This window comes from Anser anser (genome assembly GCF_964211835.1).
Source record: "Anser anser genome assembly, chromosome: 13".
Classification (NCBI taxonomy): domain Eukaryota; kingdom Metazoa; phylum Chordata; class Aves; order Anseriformes; family Anatidae; genus Anser; species Anser anser.
In genome coordinates, this window is record NC_139734.1 from 15597077 (window position 1) to 15618605 (window position 21529).

At 43.9% G+C, this 21529-nt stretch overlaps 1 protein-coding gene across 4 annotated transcripts in view; it reads right to left on the bottom strand.

Annotated features, from left to right (window-relative positions):
• GPC3 (glypican 3) overlaps positions 1–21529 on the bottom strand; it is a 148945-nt gene that overhangs the window by 121605 nt on the left and 5811 nt on the right. For all 4 annotated transcript variants that reach the window (XM_083796865.1, XM_083796866.1, XM_083796867.1 and 1 more), the window contains exon 2: positions 19181–19342. In XM_083796865.1, coding sequence (XP_083652991.1) covers positions 19181–19342 — 162 coding nt within the window. The remainder of the gene's footprint in view (positions 1–19180; positions 19343–21529) is intronic.

Here is a 21529-nt window from a genome sequence, read left to right on the forward strand (position 1 = left end):
GCTTTTTAAAATTTTAATTATTTAGCTCTTGCAATCATATTACACAACCCTTATCATAATCATTCATTAACCTTTGGTTTTAAATAATTAGCAGGCCTCTACAACAGCAACAACATTACCTCTGAGTTTGTGAAGTATGTTAAATGGCACAAAGGAAGACAGCATTGCCCAGTAACTAAACTGGATGACAGAATACAGAATGGGTTGGTACAAGACTCCTCACTGCATCTTATGCAGAAGGACTACACAACTGGGAGAAAAGCAGTCAATGAGACTGCAGAGACACTTCCAGCCCACTGCCACAAGGCAGCTGGATGATGCCTCTGCCCGAAGTCAGAAGGAAAACACCTCCCCTTACTGCCTGCAGGGTTGTGCGAGCCAGAGGCTGCATGCTGCACAAAGGTATGGACCACGTCCTCAGCTGGTGAAGCCAGCTTCAAAGTCAGTCACACAACAGATTACACCTTCATCTGCCAGAGAGCAAACACTTCAACTCCGGGCTAAAGGAACAGATCCTTTACTGTGAAAGCACTCAAGCAGGAACAAAGCACATTCCCCTTAAGGAGATGAAAGCTACCTACAAAAGCAGCCTGGTTATGAGCAAGAGCAGTGGTGCACAAATAAAACTACATTTCCATTTTCTTGCAGTTGTAGCGACTAACTGCATCTCAGCTGAACCAGTGCAAACCTTCTACATGCAGAGGACCTCTCAGCAGAACCACAGTCATCAAAGCTGCCGGATGTATTCAATCGCACCTATACATGCCATTAATATGCATGTACTGGTCAGCAACCAGTACAGTCCCTGTTACCGTACCCCTACTACAGTCAGTGAATGTCTACTGTCATTTCCTCCTCCGAGGAAGAAGCAGAGAAAGTAAAACTTACAGACTGACTCGTGCAACAGCAAGCACTGAAAAAAGAAGTCAGATGGCTGAGAACAGATGTAGTCCCCAACTGCTCTCCTTTAACTCCTACAGCTGGGCAACAGTGACCTAAAAAGTGCACATGCTGTAAGGTCCTGGGCAGGAAACCATTCCAGCACAGCATTCTCTGCATGCTTTTAGACTGAAGAACAACAAACACAATATAATAAATACACAAAACCACACAGATGTGCCTAAGACAACTAATATTTCCTGTAAAAGAGAATTCAGCCCAATAGAACAGTCATCCCTATGCTACAAGGGTTTAAAAACTTTATTCAAAACCTAACATAATACGCTGCAAGACAGTACCGTAATATATAAGAAATGCAATTATGTGGTAAGGACAAGGCAACTGCATTTTGAAGGAGCAACTATGATTCAGCCTAAAATGTCATTGTTAGGAGGAAAACAAACAAACCATGAACACTTCATTTTATGCTATCAAGCATTTTGAAGTATTTGGGCGAGCACCACTGTACTAAGAAATGGGCCGCTCACTTTCCCCACATAATTTAACAGGCAGCCAGAAACATTAGAAAGACAAAAAGGGAGTTTTTATATTCTGATCATTTAAATTTTATCTATATTAATAATCAAAAGCATCATAAGCAGTGAAAGAACTGTGTCAGATATCCATTTAATGACATGTATCCTTTTAAGTACTCCTTATATCGTTAGAAACAAGGGAAAATTTAATAGAATACTAATGGCCAAGCAAGCTCCAGGTATTCCCTTTCTCAGTTCATGTCATCAGCCCATGTTCTGGTTCCATTTCTTCTTGAAGAAAGTTTGAGGAAATAGAAATTTGAATATACTTGCTGACTAATTAATCTTCTCCCCTGCTCTACGTCTGAAAGGCTACCAGAAACATGGGCAATGCTACTTATTTCTAGGCAAATTTTCCTTCCCTCCTTCTTTGCCAAAATGTCAGAACAAGAGCTCTTCATTCACTTAACAGTGTGCCCATTTCTCTGCATCCCTTTGGTCTGTACCCAAATGCTGCCGCTCCGTTTACACTCAGATTGCAAACCCCAGAGAGAGAGATAGATTGAGAGCGAGAGAAAGAGAACCAGATGCAACAGCACCACTTCTGTTTATGTTTGCACTCTGACTGGGTGCAAACACTTGAATGTGTATTTATAACCCAGTGCTATGTCACTGTCATTAGCACTAGGTGCTGGTTGCCTGCCTGAGATTTCAGCAGGAACCTACATCACCTTCTCCTCAACTTTAAACAGAAGCTCCTTGATGAGCTCTTCCTTTACAAGCGCAGAAAGAAAGCCAACATTGAGAAGGTCAGAAAGGACCAACAGGACTGCCCTCTGGTATTTCACCTCCCCTTGTATTTTTATTTTTTTAAATAAACTAGATCTCCAAAAGCATTTAAGAAGTGCACAAAGCCCATCTGTTTTTCCCCTGCCTGCAACTCTTGCATGCAAGGAGCAGTATATGCTTTGCCGTACCAGGTGCATTTGAGCATTAAGGAGTGGAGAAACAGAATACTGCTGAAGAGCAAAGACAGTCATAGTCCATTAACTGTAATTACAGGAAAGACTAATTTATGAAGCAGATAAACTTAGGTATATAAATTGCTCTATAGAATAAGTGCACAGAAGGTAATGCTTTCTGAAGAGTTTACATCGTTCCCTGATAATCAACGCTTAATTAGATCTTTTTACCTTAATGCAAATTTTCTCTCTTTAATGTTACTGTTGTCCTTTTACCACCTCATCTGTTCCCCCAACATCAGTGGCTTTGTCCTCTGACAAAAGCCCACCATAACAGACGAAGTGCCAAGGTAATTAATTTTTCAGTAAAAGCCAAGTTGTTGTTTTCTCTAAAACATTTTACACTTCACAAAACGTCAGAAATGTCAGAGTACATAAGCAGAAACAGGATCAGAGATCTGCTTCCCTATTAATACCGCATGACCTCTTCAACCATCTCACTCCGGGAGAGGAAGACCGGGCGCTCCACGGAGAGCAAAGGAGGCAGCAAGCATGGCCAAGGAGGCAAGGGAGGACAGTGAGCAAGGTGGCACCAACTGCTACATGAAGTATTAGCAACTGGCAGGTCATAAAAGAAAACATTGAAAAATAGCAGAGAAGCAAGTCCTTCTGCCTGGGAAGCTGGCTCTTCAGGAAAAAGGGGGCGCACAGCCCAGAGGTCAGCAGGGAAGCAAGACTTGACCTCAGTCCCCACCCAGTCTTATATTCCTCCTCCAAATCTTGGTGCATGCAGTGGTGGCAACCTAAAATTTTAATTATCTATGAAATGAGGATGGAGGAACAGTGTTGCACATTGGCACTACTCGTATCACAGAGGGATCCTTCGGGATCCTCCCTTCAGTGCCCAAGACAAAGCAGAAGGGTCACCTTCAGAATAACATGTAGGACTCGTTTCCTGTCCATTTTTACCCTTGAGCTTAGCTGCTGCTGTTTTACTGCAACCTCAGCTCCAATACTTGCACAAACACTCCTCTTGGAGCCTTCAAATATATCACAATGAGTTATGTGCACTTTCAGACCTCTACAAAAAACACTTATGTGCAGGGAAGAGGAGATATATCTCTGCTTTCCCAGGACAGCCCTTGCAGAAAGGCTCAGAAACAAGAGGCTTTGGCCTCAGGAAGACACCAACCCCACTTCCACAAGAGTTTTACAGCACTAAAGATCTAAGAGCTCGGGTCACCACCTGACTTCATCATTCTGTGTAGCTAATGGCTGGTTTTAGTACCAAAACCTTGCATTAACACAGCACATAAGCTCCTCAGTATTCAGTCTCTCCATCCCAACCCAGGGTAACTCAAAAGCATAGTTTTGGTACAACTTAAAGCTTGCACCTGCTGCCAGTGGCTCTTCCACTATTGCCCAGTGAACCACGATCAGCAATATTACAGATTTGGGCAACGTTTCACCCACAAGACAGTGGCATTGGGCTCAACTCATGCTATTGCAGCATCCTCCCTGCAGCTCCTGAGACCTGACACAGGCTCAGCTCTTGTTACACATGGAATCACATCATTCTTTTCCTTTTCTTTCTTGTTCCATTTCTCTCCCTCTCCTCCAAACACATTAAGTAGCTTGGAATATTTTGGGCAAATTCATAGTGTTTAGAGTCAAGTCCTTGAACAGGTGATCTCTTTACTATAAAACTAAGTTCTCTGGCTGGATTAGTCCCCAAAGAGTTTAAAAACTAGTATTGAAATGCCTTCCACGCAAGAATATCCACACATGCTTTAATTTGCTTAGCAATGCTGCAAGAGTCAGTGTAACATGAATAAAAAGGCATAACAGTTTATAGAAACAGAACGAAAATTTGCATTACGAGTTTGCATCAGCAAACAAGTAATAAATTTAGACTTTTGAAAGATTTGTTACATTTGTCTATTACCCAGACTGATTACAGGAAGGCAAACAGCTATACGGACACCTGAGAAGGTTTGCATGAACACAGTAGATATTGCTTACACAGATCTAGCTGTTGGGAACCGACATGTTCCTAACACTATATATACAGAGGATAAAAAGCCATCCAACATTCTGCAAGCAAATTTACTTTAACTACAGCTTTTGAGTCTCCTCCAAATCTCTGAATTAATGATCACACTACAGAATAGCGCAATAGCTTTCCGCAACAGACATTTAGATTAAATATTATAACTGATCATAGGCAGAGCTGGTAGCCCTGCATATTACAGTTGCCTAATGCTTCTGATCTTTAGACCCTGTTTCTACTTACCTATAATTTTTCCAAGCTCTAACCACAGCAACTTTGTACAACTTGTCTGCCTCAGGCAAATTTTAATTTCAGCCGAAATGGTTCAGCTGCTTCCAAGAACAAGGCAGAGAAGATTTCTTTTCTTTTGCCCACAGTACAAAATCCTGGTGACCTTTTCTTTAAATAGCTGAAGCATTTCCCAAGCTTAGAAACCAAACTTGAATTTTGACAGGATTTTATGAGAGTTTAAACATGAACTTTTCTGTCATAGTTTAGGGGGTATGGTTGAGGTTGGTTTTTTTCCCCTGTATCTCAAACAAATGTATCTAGATCCAATTCACTTGTGCTTTGAGGGGAGTGTGAAAGAAAGTCTGAAATTATTATTGTTTTCAACTTTGAAATCTCCTGCTTTTTAAAAGAGGGCCTGGATTTTTGTGCATTACTATTCCTTTTTGCTAACTTAAGAAAAGTTGAAGTATTTGGAAGTTGGGCACAGCTCCTCCAGATCCTTGCCTTGCCAGCTCCAGAAGTTGAAAGGTTTGGACTGCACAAAGCCAGCATGAGAGAAGGAAGCTGTACCCAGAGCCAAGGCCGACATCTTGAATACGTATCGCTACGTGGTGGTTAATGCAGTGTCTTTACTAGGCTCTTTCGGAATTTCAGTTTTTCCATCTGTGGAGCAAACATACTGCTACTCAGTGTTGAACATCATGAAACAGCACAAAACTAAAGGAAAATATTCATACACAATTGAAAATTTAAAGAATTCTGTCCTTCAGCGTTATTTGAAAATATTAAGAGCAAGGCATCAAACGGCGAGGAGAAAAAGCGACTCATTAACGGGCAATGTTTGTTCAGTGCCCTTACACAAGGGAAGAAAGCTTGTGGAAAAATACACATTATCCTATAATTAAAGGCTGTATTCTAAAGCACAGGACAGAAATAAATTGAGGTTGCACAGATTGCTTGGTTTGCTCACAACCTTCATAAACTTTTTCAACCTCAATCAAGTTCTTCTGATGTAGTTTTCTGAATGCAATTTTGCGATCTAGCTGTTGGTGTGAGACGAATCTAGGAGGATCAATGTGCATCTGAAGAGGTTACTTTCTGCCAGCTCTGTAACTTCAAGATGCGTTTCAGGATCAAATATTTACTTACCAGTGAGTCTAATTATTTTTCATGCTTATGCCAGTGAAGCATCACAAGGCAGAGAAATAAATGGCTTTCAACCTCTCACCAATTCAAAGACTACCTTCTCATCTGTTGTGAAGCATTTGCTTTCATTTAATACTAGCAATGCAATGCACTTTGCAGTGCATCTTCAAGGTAAGAATCTATGCAACCTAGTAAAAATAATCTTATACTGTCCGTTAGTTCAAGAAGTAGATTCTGAACCACATCCCTTAGAAAGTGAACCCTTTCCCCAAAATGTCAAATGCACTGCTTCTTCTTCGCTGCTAGCAGAACATGACATACAGGGTTACTAATATCATTTTCAGGCCATTATCTAAACAAACAGCCTACAAACAAGACAAGAGGGGAAAAAAGCAGCTTGCTTATCAACCCCAGCTTTAAAGCTGCTGCAAATCCCAGCCCACAAGTGCCACCTCTCCGCAAACATCTGGGCCTCCTTGCCCTCCTGAAAAGCAGATGAGGAAAGCTACTCTGTATGGAAACATACCTTTAACCTTTACAGCTCATTCCCACGGACAATGAAGGCTACATGAGCACAAGTACTCTACAAAGCAGACCTTCCCCCTCTCTCAAGACTATCCATTTAAATGCAGGCACTTCTTAATTTATTACAACGCCGTATCACACGACTTGCAATAAGCGCATGACCTCCTGGTCACTGCATTATGCGCTCTCCCCCGGGTGCCAGTCAGTGCATGAGGGATACATCTCAGCACCATTTTAGGTTCCGGCCCCAGCGAGGAGCTGCCATAGGAATGCGGCACAGCTGGGCAGATGTGAGCCTACAAAAAAGCAGGGTTCCTGGGCTGTTCATATATGCACCAAAGGCCTGCAAAGCCCCGCAGCGTTCAGTCACCAGCACATACCACAGCAACACCCCTCCAGCCTGGAGGCCAGCTGTCCTCATCCTGTTGTTCCCCTGGTTTCTACAGCCCAACACAGCCACCAAGCAGCCATACCACCGTTCTGCAGGACCACAGGCAAGTACGACCATCCTGTCCCCTAAACTCACCTCGGATCAGCTCACTGTCTGATCCTGGGGACAGCCATCATTCACTCCCACAAGTATTGTTCATTTTAAACACAGCATCCACGGCAGTGGTTTTGGTTCATCACCATGCTCTTCACGGGACACTCAGCAGAAGGCCACCACCCAGCACTGGGCTCTTGCTGGCCTCTCAGAGGAAAAAGAGATAGCACGCATCCTCAACATTTCCTACTGATGCACTAATAGTGGGAGCCAACTCCTCCTTACAACAAACAATTATAAAAGGTATCATGCAAGAGATTTAGTATTTTCCTGGTCATTTGTTTCTTTAGATAATACTTTTTTTGTTTTGTTTTGTTTTTTAAGTATTTTCTACTTAAGAAAATGCTCAACTGCAGGACCGTTCACAAGCTGTATGTCCTAGCCCCTCTTCTATGGAGCTGAGGGAAGCAATGCATTACACCACAAATAAAAATCCTGCTCAGGCCATCGCAAAGACCTCCATCTAGTTCTCACTAAGTACATAATAATTCCCAAAGGTTTCATAAGAAGGTCAATCCCAGCTGTGCAGCCGGACATCAGAGACCGAGCACTCCCTTGACAAACAATGGCATAAATAATCTTAAAAGCCTCATCCAGAAGGAAGCTGAGCACCTAAATTAGCCAGTGAAGAATCTGATGGCAGAAATGGTAATTCTTACCCTGCCATGATCTGTGCTGGCATAGTGTTTTCTTCCATTTGTAGTAGTATTTGGAATTTATGAGGCAATATTTAAGAACAGTTGATAGACCACCATCACAGGAGACTGAGGCAGACTGAAATAATCTTATAATTAAAGGGCAGTAAAAGGATGCATGTCATTTCTATAATTCCTCAGAAATTCAGTAGCAATTTGATTTTATTTTTTTATGAGATAGATTCACGAGAATGTGTTGACCTGATTGGCTTAAACTAAAAGGAAAGGAAAGAATGTGAAAACTAATCTCCTCACATGGATTACTAGGTCTATTTGATTTCCTTTCCCTAAAAAAAAGGAACATCATTTTTCATTGCAATCATAATAGGAATTTGACCAATACAAATATGCTATATTACTACAATCTATTACTCACCAATTCCTTCAAAAAAAAAGTAAATTCCAAAGCCATGAGTTGTAATCCTAGATGGAGCCTTACTGTTCTCTACTGCTTTTAAAATTGCTTTTTTATGACACTCAATCATAGATTTTCTGACTTAAAGTTAACAAATTTGGGAAGAGCTAATCAGCAACAGAATTCATTTACAATTGATCCACACTGCTGTTTGTTTTCCCTCCGAGACGAGGTTTGGTTTTTTAATCTTCACTTTCTAACCAGACTTGTGATTTTTTTCCCCCCCCAAGCACAAATTTGGATCTTTTTTTCCATTTTTTTTGTTGTTGTTGTTTTTGTTTTTAATATTAAATATGCAGTGCTTCTTACATTTCACCTGTCAGAAAAGATGCATTGATTCACAGGTGCATCAACGCATTTGCGTTCACATGGCAGTTGTCACTCATCCTCTGTGCAGCACCAACTGCCACACACAAGCCCAGCTGTCCAGCTCACAGCACAATGCTCACCCACCATTGTTACATGGCGAAAATATGCCCAAACCAGCATCACACCAAAAACACGCAGAGAATGCAAGCTGGTGTGCAAACTGCAGCAGCTACAGACTCGGTCTAACCATTGCTAGATCCAGAACAAGAAGTTATTTAGATCAATGCATAACTATATCCTCAAGTATTTTCCTGTGCCTTTTTAGCATAAGATTTGAGCATGCCAAGACACTGCCATCCTGCCAACATCAATTCCAGGCACTATAGCTGTGGGGGAAAGAGTAAGGACAAAAAAGGGAAGGGAAAGAAAAAGTCATTTTACCATACTGTTCACTGATCTCTGTTTGTTGTAGTTTTGAACCGATCTACAGCGCAAAACAGCTGAAAACACTTTGGGCATGCTGCAACCAGCTCCTTAATTCATAGTGGAGCAACTGGAATTGATTTTTACTCCAGTCTTCAATCCATACAATGACATCAGCACATAGGTAGCACAGAAGCTGCTATCAGCTGCAGTGTCATTCAGATTTTTGCGTCAAGATTGTGAGGGAAAAAAACTGTTAGGCCTATGCTTATCAGAAAGCTAGAAGGGTTTCATCTTTTTACTGGCTTTAAGAAAAAAAAAAAAGCCTACCACAAAGAACACAACAGACCTAGACAGTAACTATTACATTGCTGTTTTCTGCAGGGAGGATGCACCAGTGAGGGCTGTGGAGACAAAGCCCTCCCTAATAACAGGGTCCCGGCATAGCTTTAGGGATCCAGTCCTTTGGCAGGAAGATCAAACTCCGCTTCAGAGCAAAGAAAGAACTTGCACCTTGGCTCTTCTTGTTTGTGCCCATCAGTTAAGAAAGCCATCAACCCTGGGAAGCTGTCATGTCAAACTGGAAGGATGTCACCTAGCTGCACTATCAGAGACCCCATCGCCATGCTGCAACGATGCACAGGTGAGCACACGGACTGTTACCGAGCTCAGCCAACACCAAAGCAGAGATGCACTCGCAGCACAGAGCTGCAGCAGGGCTGCCTGTGACCCCACAACAGCAGGGAAAGGCACAGCACCTGCCCGGACCACAGCCGTGCTGAAAGCCTCCAGCAAACTGATCGCATACACCAAATGCAGCTGCTGGTCACCAGCGCAGGAGATAACGCTGTTCCTGCTGCTGCCACGCAACGCCACTCTCCCCCTCGCCTTGCTGTAAGACCCAGCCCTGCTGCAGGGAAACAGAGGTTTAAGGGTGTCCTGGAAGCCATATAAGCCTTGGTCAGTGTTTAGGAAGTACGGGAGCCACACAGAGACCACAGCTGAGTTCCCAGAAACCCTGAAACATTCAGCCATGACAAAGATTCCCAGGTTCCCAACAGCTTGTGTAAACAAGTTTACAGAAAGGGGAGCTGCAGTGTGCCTTTAGCAGCCTAAAAATGAAGAATTTCAGCCCTGTTAGGCAAGCCTTTTCCTACGCATACACCCCAGGGCTTTCTCCCAGTCAGAACATTCCCAGCCCTGTTGGTACAACCAGGCTTCCTTGAGGTCACAGCTGACTTGTGTGGGAATCTGCCCAAACCCTCTACATAGTTAAAAAAATATGAATAATGAAAAAAATGGGGCTGGAGACTCTTACTCTTCCAGCAACTCCAAGATGCAGTATTTTTAGAGGGAGACGAGAGACAGGCCCCCTCCTGCTGCGCACAGAAATTTCCACCAAACAAAACTCAATGCACAAACAATGTGGTCATCCTCCAACACCCACAGATCTGAGGCTGAAATTTCATTTTAAGAGGAAAGCAAGAAGTTTTTAAACACAGCTCAGATCACCACACTTGCCAGGCAATCATACTGCTCAGGCTTGTATCTCTCAAATGCTACCTAAGTAGTCACCCTTGCTGTATGAATCTGTAAAGCTTCCACTCCAGAGAAAAGCAGAGCTCTTGGTGGAGCAGGAAAAGGACCACCACAGGGACAACACCTCTCCGAGGCACACCAAGTATCCACCAACACCCCATAAAACAACAGAAGATCCAGGAAGCTGCCAAAACAAAACCTACCTCGGAAAGAAACAACGTCCGTGCAGCGAGCAACAAGGTCACCCAGGGCAATGGTGCTGCACCACACAGTACAGACACCTCCACTCCCAGTATAACTGGAAGGAAGGGGGTTTCTAGGTAACATCTGCCCCAGACACACTGGTCTGAACTGGATGCAAAGCCAGGGATACCTCTGCTGTTCATGCTAGATGTGCCTGCTTCGTTTTCTAATGAGCAGAACTTACTATGAGTCTGTCACACTCACTCTTTTTTTTTGCTGCTCTTTGATATTGGGAAGAGTACAGAAAGGTATGCCTCTTCTGTACTGAAGGAATAAAGCCAATTTCAAACTATTAGAGTCGAGTAGAGCAAGATCAGACTAAAACACTCCTGTGATTTCAGAACTTCTGAAGGTAAAGTCCAGAGCTTGAAAACTGGATTGTCTGTGCCTCCAGTGCATCCAAAAATTACACAGGCTTCTCCAGTCCAAATAACCCAGGGGGCACTGCTGGCTACATACACTCATGTAGAAAGCTCTCATCTGCCCCATTTGAACAGTTTGCTGGTTTTCTTTTTTTTTTTAAAAAAAAACACACAGATTAATATACTTTCATAGTAAAATGAAAGATTATAAATCGCTAAAATTGATTTCACATCAGTGGTAAAGTCAAAGTGAGTAACACACCTGAGGTGACCCACTTTGCTAGAGGGAACGTGAAACCGCAGCGTATTGACAGTTTAATTGGCTCAGCAAGAGTTCATTTCCCTCAGATGAAATGCGCCACTGGCCGTTTTATCATTATATCTTATTGCTCCGTTAAAAGTAAAGTAGATGACAATCTAGCAAAACGTTCTCTTTACAGAGACAGTCCCCTGCCTTTATTGCTGGGTGCAGGCTTCTTCCCCCCTTCCGTCCCCAGAGTTTGCATTTTAAATGCTTTGTGCAGCGAGAACACCTCTATTTATGCCTTCAGGCCACGACATGGAAGGTACCGGTGTGCCCATTTCTGTACTGGAATTACCAAGGGGAATAGATGACAATGGCACCAAGCAGCCCTACAAATACCACGTTCAAGGGTAACACAGCGCTTGAAGACGTAATTTGACTACTTCATATCATTAGGAAGCATTTTGAGAATGCTAGTACTTTAACTGTCAGGAGAACTCCCAGCTCAAAGCGTAATTAGAGAAGACAGCCCACCTTGTAGAAGCAGAGGGCTCAAAGGAACACACGAGCCCTCTCCAGTTATCTCACAACTCACGCTCCTCCAGGGTGGCACAGACAGAGGATCACGTTTTGCAGCAGATGAGACAGGGTAGCACTACAGCACTGCGCAGCGCAGAAGCACATGAGAGAAGGGATACAGATGCAGAGTTGCGGGGGACACTGCAGGCACCTGGCGGCCAAGGCCACGCTTCCCCTGCAAAGATCCCGGCCAGATGCCTCCTTATGCCTTGGCAAGGGTCCCCTCCCCGAGGGCAGGTTTCCTGTCACACTGCAGTTTGTCATAAGAGCACAGCATCAACCCCAAAGCACAGGTTTGATTTAGGAAAGGGAAAAAAAAAAAAAATCACAAATTCCCTACAGTTGTACACTTTGCAAGAGGGCCAGATCTCCTATGGAAGCAGAGCACCACAAACAAGAGGATCTGCCCACCCAAGGAGCAGCCCCAAGGTGGGCAATGCCTCCCTTCCATCAGAAGAAGATGAGCACCATCCCCTTACACAGCAGAAAAGCAGCAGCGGGGCTGGCAGAGGACAGTTCCCCAGTAGCAGAATAAAGGCCCACAGGTATCCAGGAATTCCCACAAAAACCCTATATTGGGGACCCCCAAGCCCAGACACCAAGTGCCAAGAATTACTAAAGCAGCACGTAGGCAATTATGAAGAGCCCCCGTTAACCTCCAAGCCTCATTTCACTGACGAGAGGAAGAGTGTCAGCAGTATTTAATTGCAGGGGAATTAAAGAGAGGCAGGACATGGGAAAGGTATCTCATACCACATGCAACTGCCCAGGTCCTCCACGGGCTGCACCCTTCCAGTCACATCTCAGGCTCCAACACCAACGAGCTCCTCATGGGAGCAGCCCCCACCCAGCACACCCAGAGCCAGCAAGCTGTGCACCAATGCCGTGGTGGTATTTAACTCCAGATAGCGAGAGGAAAAAAAAAAAAAACCCAAAAGCAAAAACAAGCATCTCTCAAAATCTCCCTTCCCGGTACTGTGTGCTGTCATGCAATACTTCCAAACCCATGGTTTATGCGGCTCAGGAGGGCAGTTTCATGCCCTAACTCCTGGATGATGGATTTTACAATTTGTTAAAGAAACTCATCAATCCTCAGCAGTCATTTTTAATGCCCAGAGCCTCCACAAACTTCTGCATTTTGCTGATCCCCTAATTTCAAATCATTTGAAACTGCTGTTACTATTACTGCTCTGCTCCTAAAGCTAAGCATTATAGCACACTTCAGACTTCTAGCTTTGTATGCTAGTGTAATAAACAGATTAACTGTGATTTATGAACAATAAGTTCTGGTTATTTGAAAGGAAACATTACCTCCATAGACCAATACTGACAACTGGAGATCTCATTATGCAGACAGCTCTTTCCTCTTTCCACCTACCTGTAATCATCGGTTTAGAACACAGTTATCAACCAGGGAAACATATCACCATAGTTTTCCACTACAAACTTTGGGCTTCCAAAGCATCTGGCAGGAACCGCTGCCAATGGCACAATATTGTCCTGAACTGACCCAGTGAGACTACTTCTATTTTAAATGAACGTTAACAAATTTTTTTTAAAACACTGCACAACAAATCAAGAGATTTTTCAAAGAGTAGAAACGCTACGGTGGAGATGCGAAGCAGGATGCATCGAGACTTCAGTTTGCAGAGGACTGAACAGGAACAGGAATTATCGTGTGGTACAGAGATCTGTTTGTAATTCTTATTGACTCAAAGTCCAATTACAGTTTTAATATTCTCTCACAAAGATGAATTGATTCAAGTCCACTCTAAAATGTCACCTTACTATTTTACAGGCCCACAAGCAAAAGTTAGCATTTTCACATGCACTTTTCACAACACACCTGCAGCTATTGAGCTGACCACCCACTAACATCACATTTGACTAAGAATCTTTTTTACTTTTATTAAACTATTCCAAATAAGACAAAAGCTCTGCTGAGCAGCAGTGGTACCAGTGGATCTTTCCAGGCGATTAACGTGCAATAGCTCCCACCACATAGCCGGTCTCTTCTCACCTAATTGATGCTGCACGCATCCTGGATTTACAAGTACAAGGCATAATTAGTAAAGATAAAAGTTGCTATATACTTAAACCTCTTTAATAGAAGAAAAGAAATCTCAGCTCCCTCACCTTGACTCTAAAGTAGTAACAGCAGCTTGTGAAAAATGAAAAGCCTTGAAGGATTCGGAATAAGAAACTTGGAGAGACAATCGCTGATCTTTTATCTTCCAGACTTCAAGCAGAATCAAGTTCTTCAAAGAAAACCCAATAAAGCCCAGACATTTTCATCATAACAGAATAAATAATTCAGTCATACTTTAGAGAACTCCGACATTAGGATTGGCTATTTGATATATTTGTGGTTTAGGTGCCTCTAAACTGATTAAAGATAACCTGATAGAAGCTTGCAATGTCAGAATTGCCTTCATTCCTGACAGATATGAATGGATAGTGTAAATAACTATAAATAACCAAAATGGCTGCATTTATGCCTAATGGAGAATTTACAGCCTTCAGAGCTGCCTGGTAGGACTAAGAATTACAGCTCTGCCTTTATCCTCCTGCAGCACAAGAGGGGAGATGAATCGAAGTCCTCCACACACCAGCTGCTCTGCCAGAACCACTGAGGGCTCAGCTCCAGAGGAGGGAAAAAAAAAAAAAAAAAAAGGATTCTCCTATGAATAAGAGAATACCATACAAATACCGGAAGGTTTACCCATAGTGATTTGAGCAGTTTTCCTAGAAACTACTCTGAAACAGGCATCCCAAAAGCCCCTCAAATCTCCGTAGCCCCTGCAAGCTCTCCTTGGGTATCCAGCAGAGCTCTGTTTGGATTCCAGCTCCCATTTTCAGAGGGTTACATACCATCATCTTTGATAGGGAACAGAGCAAGTCTAAAGACTGCAAGCTTTCACCAAGGGGGATTCAACCGCAGTATCCTGGCCAATTTCCAGCCCGGGTAATTACACCCCCACGACCCCAGGTTCCCCGGCAGCCCACACACTGCCCCAGCAGCTCTGCAGCCCCACGGCACGGAGCTGGGAGCTGCCAGGTGCTGCCCCACAGGAGCTGTTTCAAAAGGGGGTGGAAGCAAGCCCTGCACCCACACAAGCAGCAGGGAGGCTAGATTCAGAGTCAGAAACAGGCATGCATGTGGGGTATGCCAGGATTTACACCACTGCTACCCCGCTGGCTCCAGCAACCTCACGATCACCGTAAGGAGACGGCAGAGCAGGCACCAACACGCTCTGACAACCCAGAGTTTGCACCATGCAGACAGGCCACTCCAGTATCTGACTAGCACCAACAGAAGAGGCTGCAGAAGGACAACATGAGATCCTGCTGGTAGCTTATTTAAGCAATCGTTTAAAATAACGAAAGCAACGTTCCCCATGAGCACGCTGCATTACTCCCACGGAAGCAGTCCCTAGAAATAGGAGCGCTAACTGCTGTGTGTCACGCTTACTGGATGGGGAAGATTACCTGCAAGTCCTACACAAAGCAATGGGTGCAGACGCTCCTCTTCCCCAGGGAGTCCTTCTGTGCTTAATAGCGCTGCAGTCTCTACCTTCTTCAAAGAGTACTTTTTCCCTTGGACAAAGAGCTAGGAGGAGTATATTAAGAAAGCTGCATTTGAGCAGCTGATATAGCTTTAATTTTCTGTTAACTATAGTGCAATAGCGTCAATACGCAGGATGAGAATTCAAGTGACCACTCGAAAGAAAATTCCCAAACTTAGAAAGTCAGTAGTATTTAGGGCTTTTTTTTTTGTCATTTTAATCATAAAATGGTGGCAGAGCCATAAATCCCTCCTCACTGAAAAGCCAAGATCTGAAGTCAGAGGATGTGGGAGAAAAGAATATTGTGGCACGGCTCTCGCTGTTTGCCACAGCAAGTTTGTAGCATTGACTCCCTAATTAGTCGGGATGAGAACCCTGGAGCAACACTAAATGTCACTTTCAGAAAGTGATAAGAGCAAGTTCTGAGCTGATGCAGTTCAGCTGTAGCTGCCATCAGCTGAGACCCTGAGCTGGGAAGCATGCACACATGCAAAGAGCAGCATGGTAACACTGCATGAAAGCGAGAAAAAAACCTGCCCGCAGAGAAATCCTAGAGTAAGATTTAACTGCAGTCAAGGCAGCTACAATCAATTTTAACACCGTCAAACTCAGCAAGTTTCCAAAGGATTAAATCACTACGTAAATCATCTTCATAATTTTAAAAAATGCCTGTAAGATAAGACCAGGCGCTAATTGTACCATTTAAATTTAGTGAAGGAAAGGTTTTTTGTTGGGATTTTTTCCTTCTTAACTGCAATAAAGAGGAAGCCCAAGGGTCTAAAACTAATAATCTAATAAACTTTGCTAAGTGAACATTGTAACAGATAGGCCTGGATGAGATTTTCAGTAAATGCCAGACAATTTCCCTTGATCTTTATCAACAGAGATGCAGCTCTAGCTCCAGCAGGAAGAAATTAAATTTAGTGCAAAATAATAACATCTGGGTGAGATTTTGTTTGTCAGACTAGCAGTCCCTTTAGATACTAGGCTAAAAATATTAAAAGGAACTCTGAAGGGTTTTACGTTTGTGTTTTTAATATGAGTGGCTGGGATAGGTTTCCATACCAACATATTACTCTGCTCTAGATAGCGGTGCCATTACCCATCCTGGGCGCAGGACGATCCCCCCGCAGACGCTGGGGTCCGACGCTCCACAAGACACGCCAAGAGCTTTCTCCCTGCCAGAGCAGAGCCGAGAGAGGTGGCACGGCTTTGAGCTATCCCATTCTTTGGGATGCATCCCAAGTCCTGAAGTCACAGGACAGGCACGGGTCTGTCCCAAACGTCAAGCAGAGCCACCACCTGGGAGCGAGACGTACAGGAGATGCTTGAGGGCCCCAGGGGCTCACAAATGCCTCTTTCCTGATTGCTCCAGCATCCCCCCCATTGCTGAAAATGGTCCTGCACAGCCCAAGACATCATGCAACCCCTGCTGGGCAAGTACAAAAGGCTGTTTTCTAACCTGCAACCTGGTGTTCTTGACACCCACCTTGGCAAAGTGGGAGAAAGCAAAGAGCACATGGGCAGAAGTCTCCTGTCACCTCCTGCCGCATTGCCAGGTCCCTTAGCAATGTCCTAAGACCCATCCAATGCCATGAGCAGTGCCACGAAACATGAAATGTGACTGCCATACGTTGGGCCCAAAATATTTCTAAAGCTGAAACAGCCTCTGGCACAGCTGTCAAAGTACAAACAAGCAGCAAAAGATTCACCTGTAAAAAAAGAAAGCATTCTACAGACTTCAAGCCTCTACATTTAAAAGACAAAAGTACTCAATTGTAAGAGCCTAATGAATTGTCCCTTTCCAAATCCAAGATATTTGATACGATGTAATTGAAGTGAGCACAAGGGTTACAGTTAGAAATTCTTCTTCTACAATGGAATTACAAAATGTATTTTTATTAGTCATGATCTTCTTATTAGCAGAAGCGGTCAGAAATTCTTCAATTAAATGCTTTTTCCCCAACCCCACCAAAAAGAATGGCAATTCAGCAAAACAAGGCTTTTCAGATTAACATCAGCTCCAAAGCCCCTGCACAGGAACAGGGCTTTCATGGCCAGGAATCACAGTAAATAATAATAAAAATCAGAGCAAGGGATTCAACTCTCTTAAAACGAAGCAGAAGGTGCAGAGCAACAGCACAACCTATGTAACACAGAGTATCATTCTTATACAAAAATTGCAGTGTATGTCAAATGGTAGGGGAGGAGGTAGAGGCTTTCTATTCCAGACAACTTACTCCCTATTTCTGAAACTAGTCTACATTTCCAGTGCCTAGGAAACCAATCTCTCATTAGTTTTACCCCATTCTGTTTAGCAGAATTGAAATTTAATAGCCATTGCATTAAAAAGAACTGAAAAAAAAAATGCTGTTACCTCCTCAGCAATTTATTTGATCTTATGTTGAAAGAGACACAACACAACAGACTGCACCAGTCAGTTGTGGACCAGAACAGAGCTTTGCCATGATCCCACAGACTTCAACAGGCTTCGGGTCTTGCTGTTAGTGAGGTATGAATAAAAATAAGTCAGACTATCCTACAAAAATATCAGCATGAAGGAAGAAACGGTTGATTGCTTGTGCCTTTTTTTAAATATAGGCAAAAATGCCATTAATATAGAGTGATGGAATCCCAATAGGAGAGCACTCAACAAACAAGCAATCATTTTACTGCACATTAACCATGGGTGGAATAAGTTTTGCTTGTGTAAAGGCCATAAAAATGATTACAGATTTAAGTAATACAAACTGGCGTGTATCCAGAATAGAAAATATTTGTTAAAGGTCAGTTTTGCTAAAAAGACAATACATCACCTTATTGTTAGGACAGGAGAGGTGCTACCATATAACATGGCATGAGGTTACCAAGTGCTTAAACAGCCCACGTCAAACACAACAAACCATACTTGTGAACATGGCAATCTCTTCCCCTTCACATGAAATAACCAACTTTTTTTTTTTGTCACAGAGACCAATTAAAAAATACACAAAGTTTAGATGCTTACCAGGCGTTACACTGGGGTTACAACCAGACGACATTACTGCAACATGGTAGAATCTGCAACTGCCAGAATCCCGCAAGATGGTACTTGTGCAGATTGTTTCATTCTTGTAGAAGCGTGTTTCCATTTATTTTTAACGTTGCACATGAAGTGGCTTGGTCTTTAGTTTTACACTTGCTGTTTCAACTACAGGAATATTTAGGACAAGCTCTGTGGAGCTGCCATACACCAAAACAGGTGTATTATTTATTGATAAACACAAGCTCTGTCATGTGCAGCAATGCCCACGCCACAGCTTTGTCTTTTCAGAGGGGAAGAGGGTGGGTATACCTACACGGGACAGACCTCCAACAGCACTGCCACTGCCCCCCTACAGCAGCCCCTAGCAGAGAGAGAACCCAAACATCTCTCTCACGGTGAAAGCGCTCCAAAACCACACTGCGAGTGGTGTTACCTCTGCCTGGAGGATGTGGCTCGGGATACAGGACAGAGGAAACAGGCAGCGTGCACAAACCTTGGGAAAGGTGGAAGAGGAGCACAGGACATGCTCCCAATAAGTCAGTGGACTGCAACCAAGAGCAAAGGCTTTCACAGGCAGTAGCTTTGGCTCTGGGCTAGTGCTCAGCCACGTGCCTGGGGATCCAAGCAGGCACAGGCAAGAAGGGCACTGGAACAAACCTCATGCAGCACATAACCAAAATACAAATCTGTCTTTCCTTATAAGATGAGAAAAGCAAATCATTCCTGAAGATGAGGAAGAGATTTATTTTTTTTTTTTTTTTACATATAAGTATGCATAATATATATACGAAAAATAAAAGTGAAGGGAAGACTTTCAGCCACGTGGGCTTCTGATTGCCAAGTGCTCAGGAAGAGGAGCAGAACTACCTTCTCCTTCTGCATGTCTGGACCACCCCCCAGCACTCACCTTGGAAGATGGCAGCATTCTGGATGACAAGGAATTTCAGCTCCATGCTGGCAGACTGCAGGAGCTGCTCCATGTTCAGACGGGCCGCTGCCTGGTACTTCTCTTCCATCTTCCTCGAGCAGCACGTGGAGCCCTTTGGGATACATACTTGCAGGTCTGATCCTAGGGACACAAACAGGAGTAGAGAACTTGCATGAGGAGGTAGAATTGCTGCAAGCACGGAGGAAACCTACTCCATGCGTTGGTATCACTGCAATCACTGTTTGGGCAAATGGATGACATTTCTGGAATTTGTCCTGAGCAAGCAGCTCAGCCAAAGGAGAGGACTGATAAGGGAGAGCCAGGATTGCTGAGCAATAGCCCCCGAGAGCTCGTTGCACACGCATGCCAACGCGATGCTTGCTTTAACTCCCATGCACTCCATCCACAGATGTGCTGGTGCTGAGCCGGGCGATACAGAGCATCGCCCTGCTGCCTCCCATGTGCCCAGTAGTGCATTTGGTAAGGAGCTGCAGGCAGCCAGAAGAGATGGTGTGGTAGATGGAAAAATGGACCAGGGTTTGAAGCTGTGGATTACAACGAATAGAGCAACACATGTAGCCCAACATACAGGCTGTGCTTGTAATTTGCACAGAGACTTTAAACAACTAGCTTAAGACAAGTAACTGTATTATTTCCCTGTGATCTCCACCCTTTTGCATGCACAGCGCTGCTAGTAACAATAGGGAGCCACAAGAATAATGATTTGCTTTGCTTTTTTTAGTAGAGACTTTTAAGGTGTATGCAGCTGAGTCCTCTCACCAGTTCCAATACCTTCCTCCACTGCAGAAGGCAAAGCCCAAGGCTCACCGCTTCACTTTTCCCAGTCCCAGTGCAGAGGGACAGACCCCGAGGCACACGCTGAGCCCTGCAACAGGCAGACGTGCAACTGCACGGCCATATGGGCAGCTCCTCTGTCCAGCAACCAGCACTGAACAAGAGCAAAAGGACCTTCGCTTGCTCTTGCATCTCAGTGCTTCAAAGCACTGGTCAGCAGTGTTAATCCTTGGTTTTTGACATTCCCTAAAGCCTTCCCAAAGCTGTCACTCCTGGAGGCAGGAAGAAAGATTAGCTTACATTTCAGGAAGAGTTGCTGCCTAATAGGTCATAAATAACATCTAGGAAAAAAAAAAATCATCCTTTTGGTTCAGACACCAAGAGAAGGTGAAGCAGGTGAGCTGTAAGAGCAGCAACAAAAAGTCACATTCTCAATCAACTTTCGGTAGTAAACTGTGGTCCTGCAAACACAAACAGGGCAGCAAGCACATACCAGAGCAAATAGCCCTCATTGTGCAAAACGCATTTAATTTGATGATGCTATTATAAAGCCAGACAGTAAGCTACAACACCATTAAAACACCAAGACACAACTATCTAGGGCCAGATAGCAGCAAGAACCTTTCATTTCACAGTCATTGCCACCTAAATTGTAGCATGCTCCAGGCATATCAGAGCAGCTCCCCGTTAGGCTCAGCACTGCCCAAAAATGGGGTTAGGAAACCATCCCCAAACCAAGTGACAGACAGCCCAGATGGGGCCGAATGCTCCATGCACGCCTCAGCTCTTGGTCTGTCCTCCCCATTGCTACATATTTTCTTCCTTAATAGAAGGCAGTTGAGCAAGTTCAGCAATTTACATCTTTGCTCTGGGAGGATTATGCATCCTTCCAGGTTTCCTTCTCCTTCCTACCTTAAGAGTCTTTTACCACATTCTCTCTAATTACTATAAAGTGTCAAAAGTCACTTTTCTAAGTGTACTTTAGAAGAACAGAATTAATATTAATGTCAGTTCAATCGTGTACCTCCTGAAGAAGTCATGCACAGTGCCAAGGGAAAACCAGCTGTCAGGGCTCACAGCAGAAACCCTCCTCCCTCTAGCCCCCATTCCTTCCTGTAACACAGTCTGGTGGAGGGGGGAGAAAAAAAAAAAAAAGGAAAAAACACACGAAACTCTTCATCTGGAACATGCATTTCACATGTGGAAAGGAGCTTACAAGGACCAACACAAGTCCTGCAGCTGCTGCAAAACAGTGCATGGCAAAGGGGCCGAAGGATGCTGTAACCACACTGGGAGCCTCAACACCATCCCTACCACTGCCTCAGTCACCCCTTCTGCAAAATGGGGCACACAGCATGAATGTCTTGATAAAGCCCTTGCACAGAGACAGTGCTGCAGACATCCAGAGACCAAGTCTCATCGGTTTGAGCTAACCTGCTCAAAAGGAGCATGGTGACAGGTATTTCCCACACCGAAAAAATAGCAGAGCCCATAAAATCATGTGGCAGCAAGACACTGCATTAATGAAAGAAG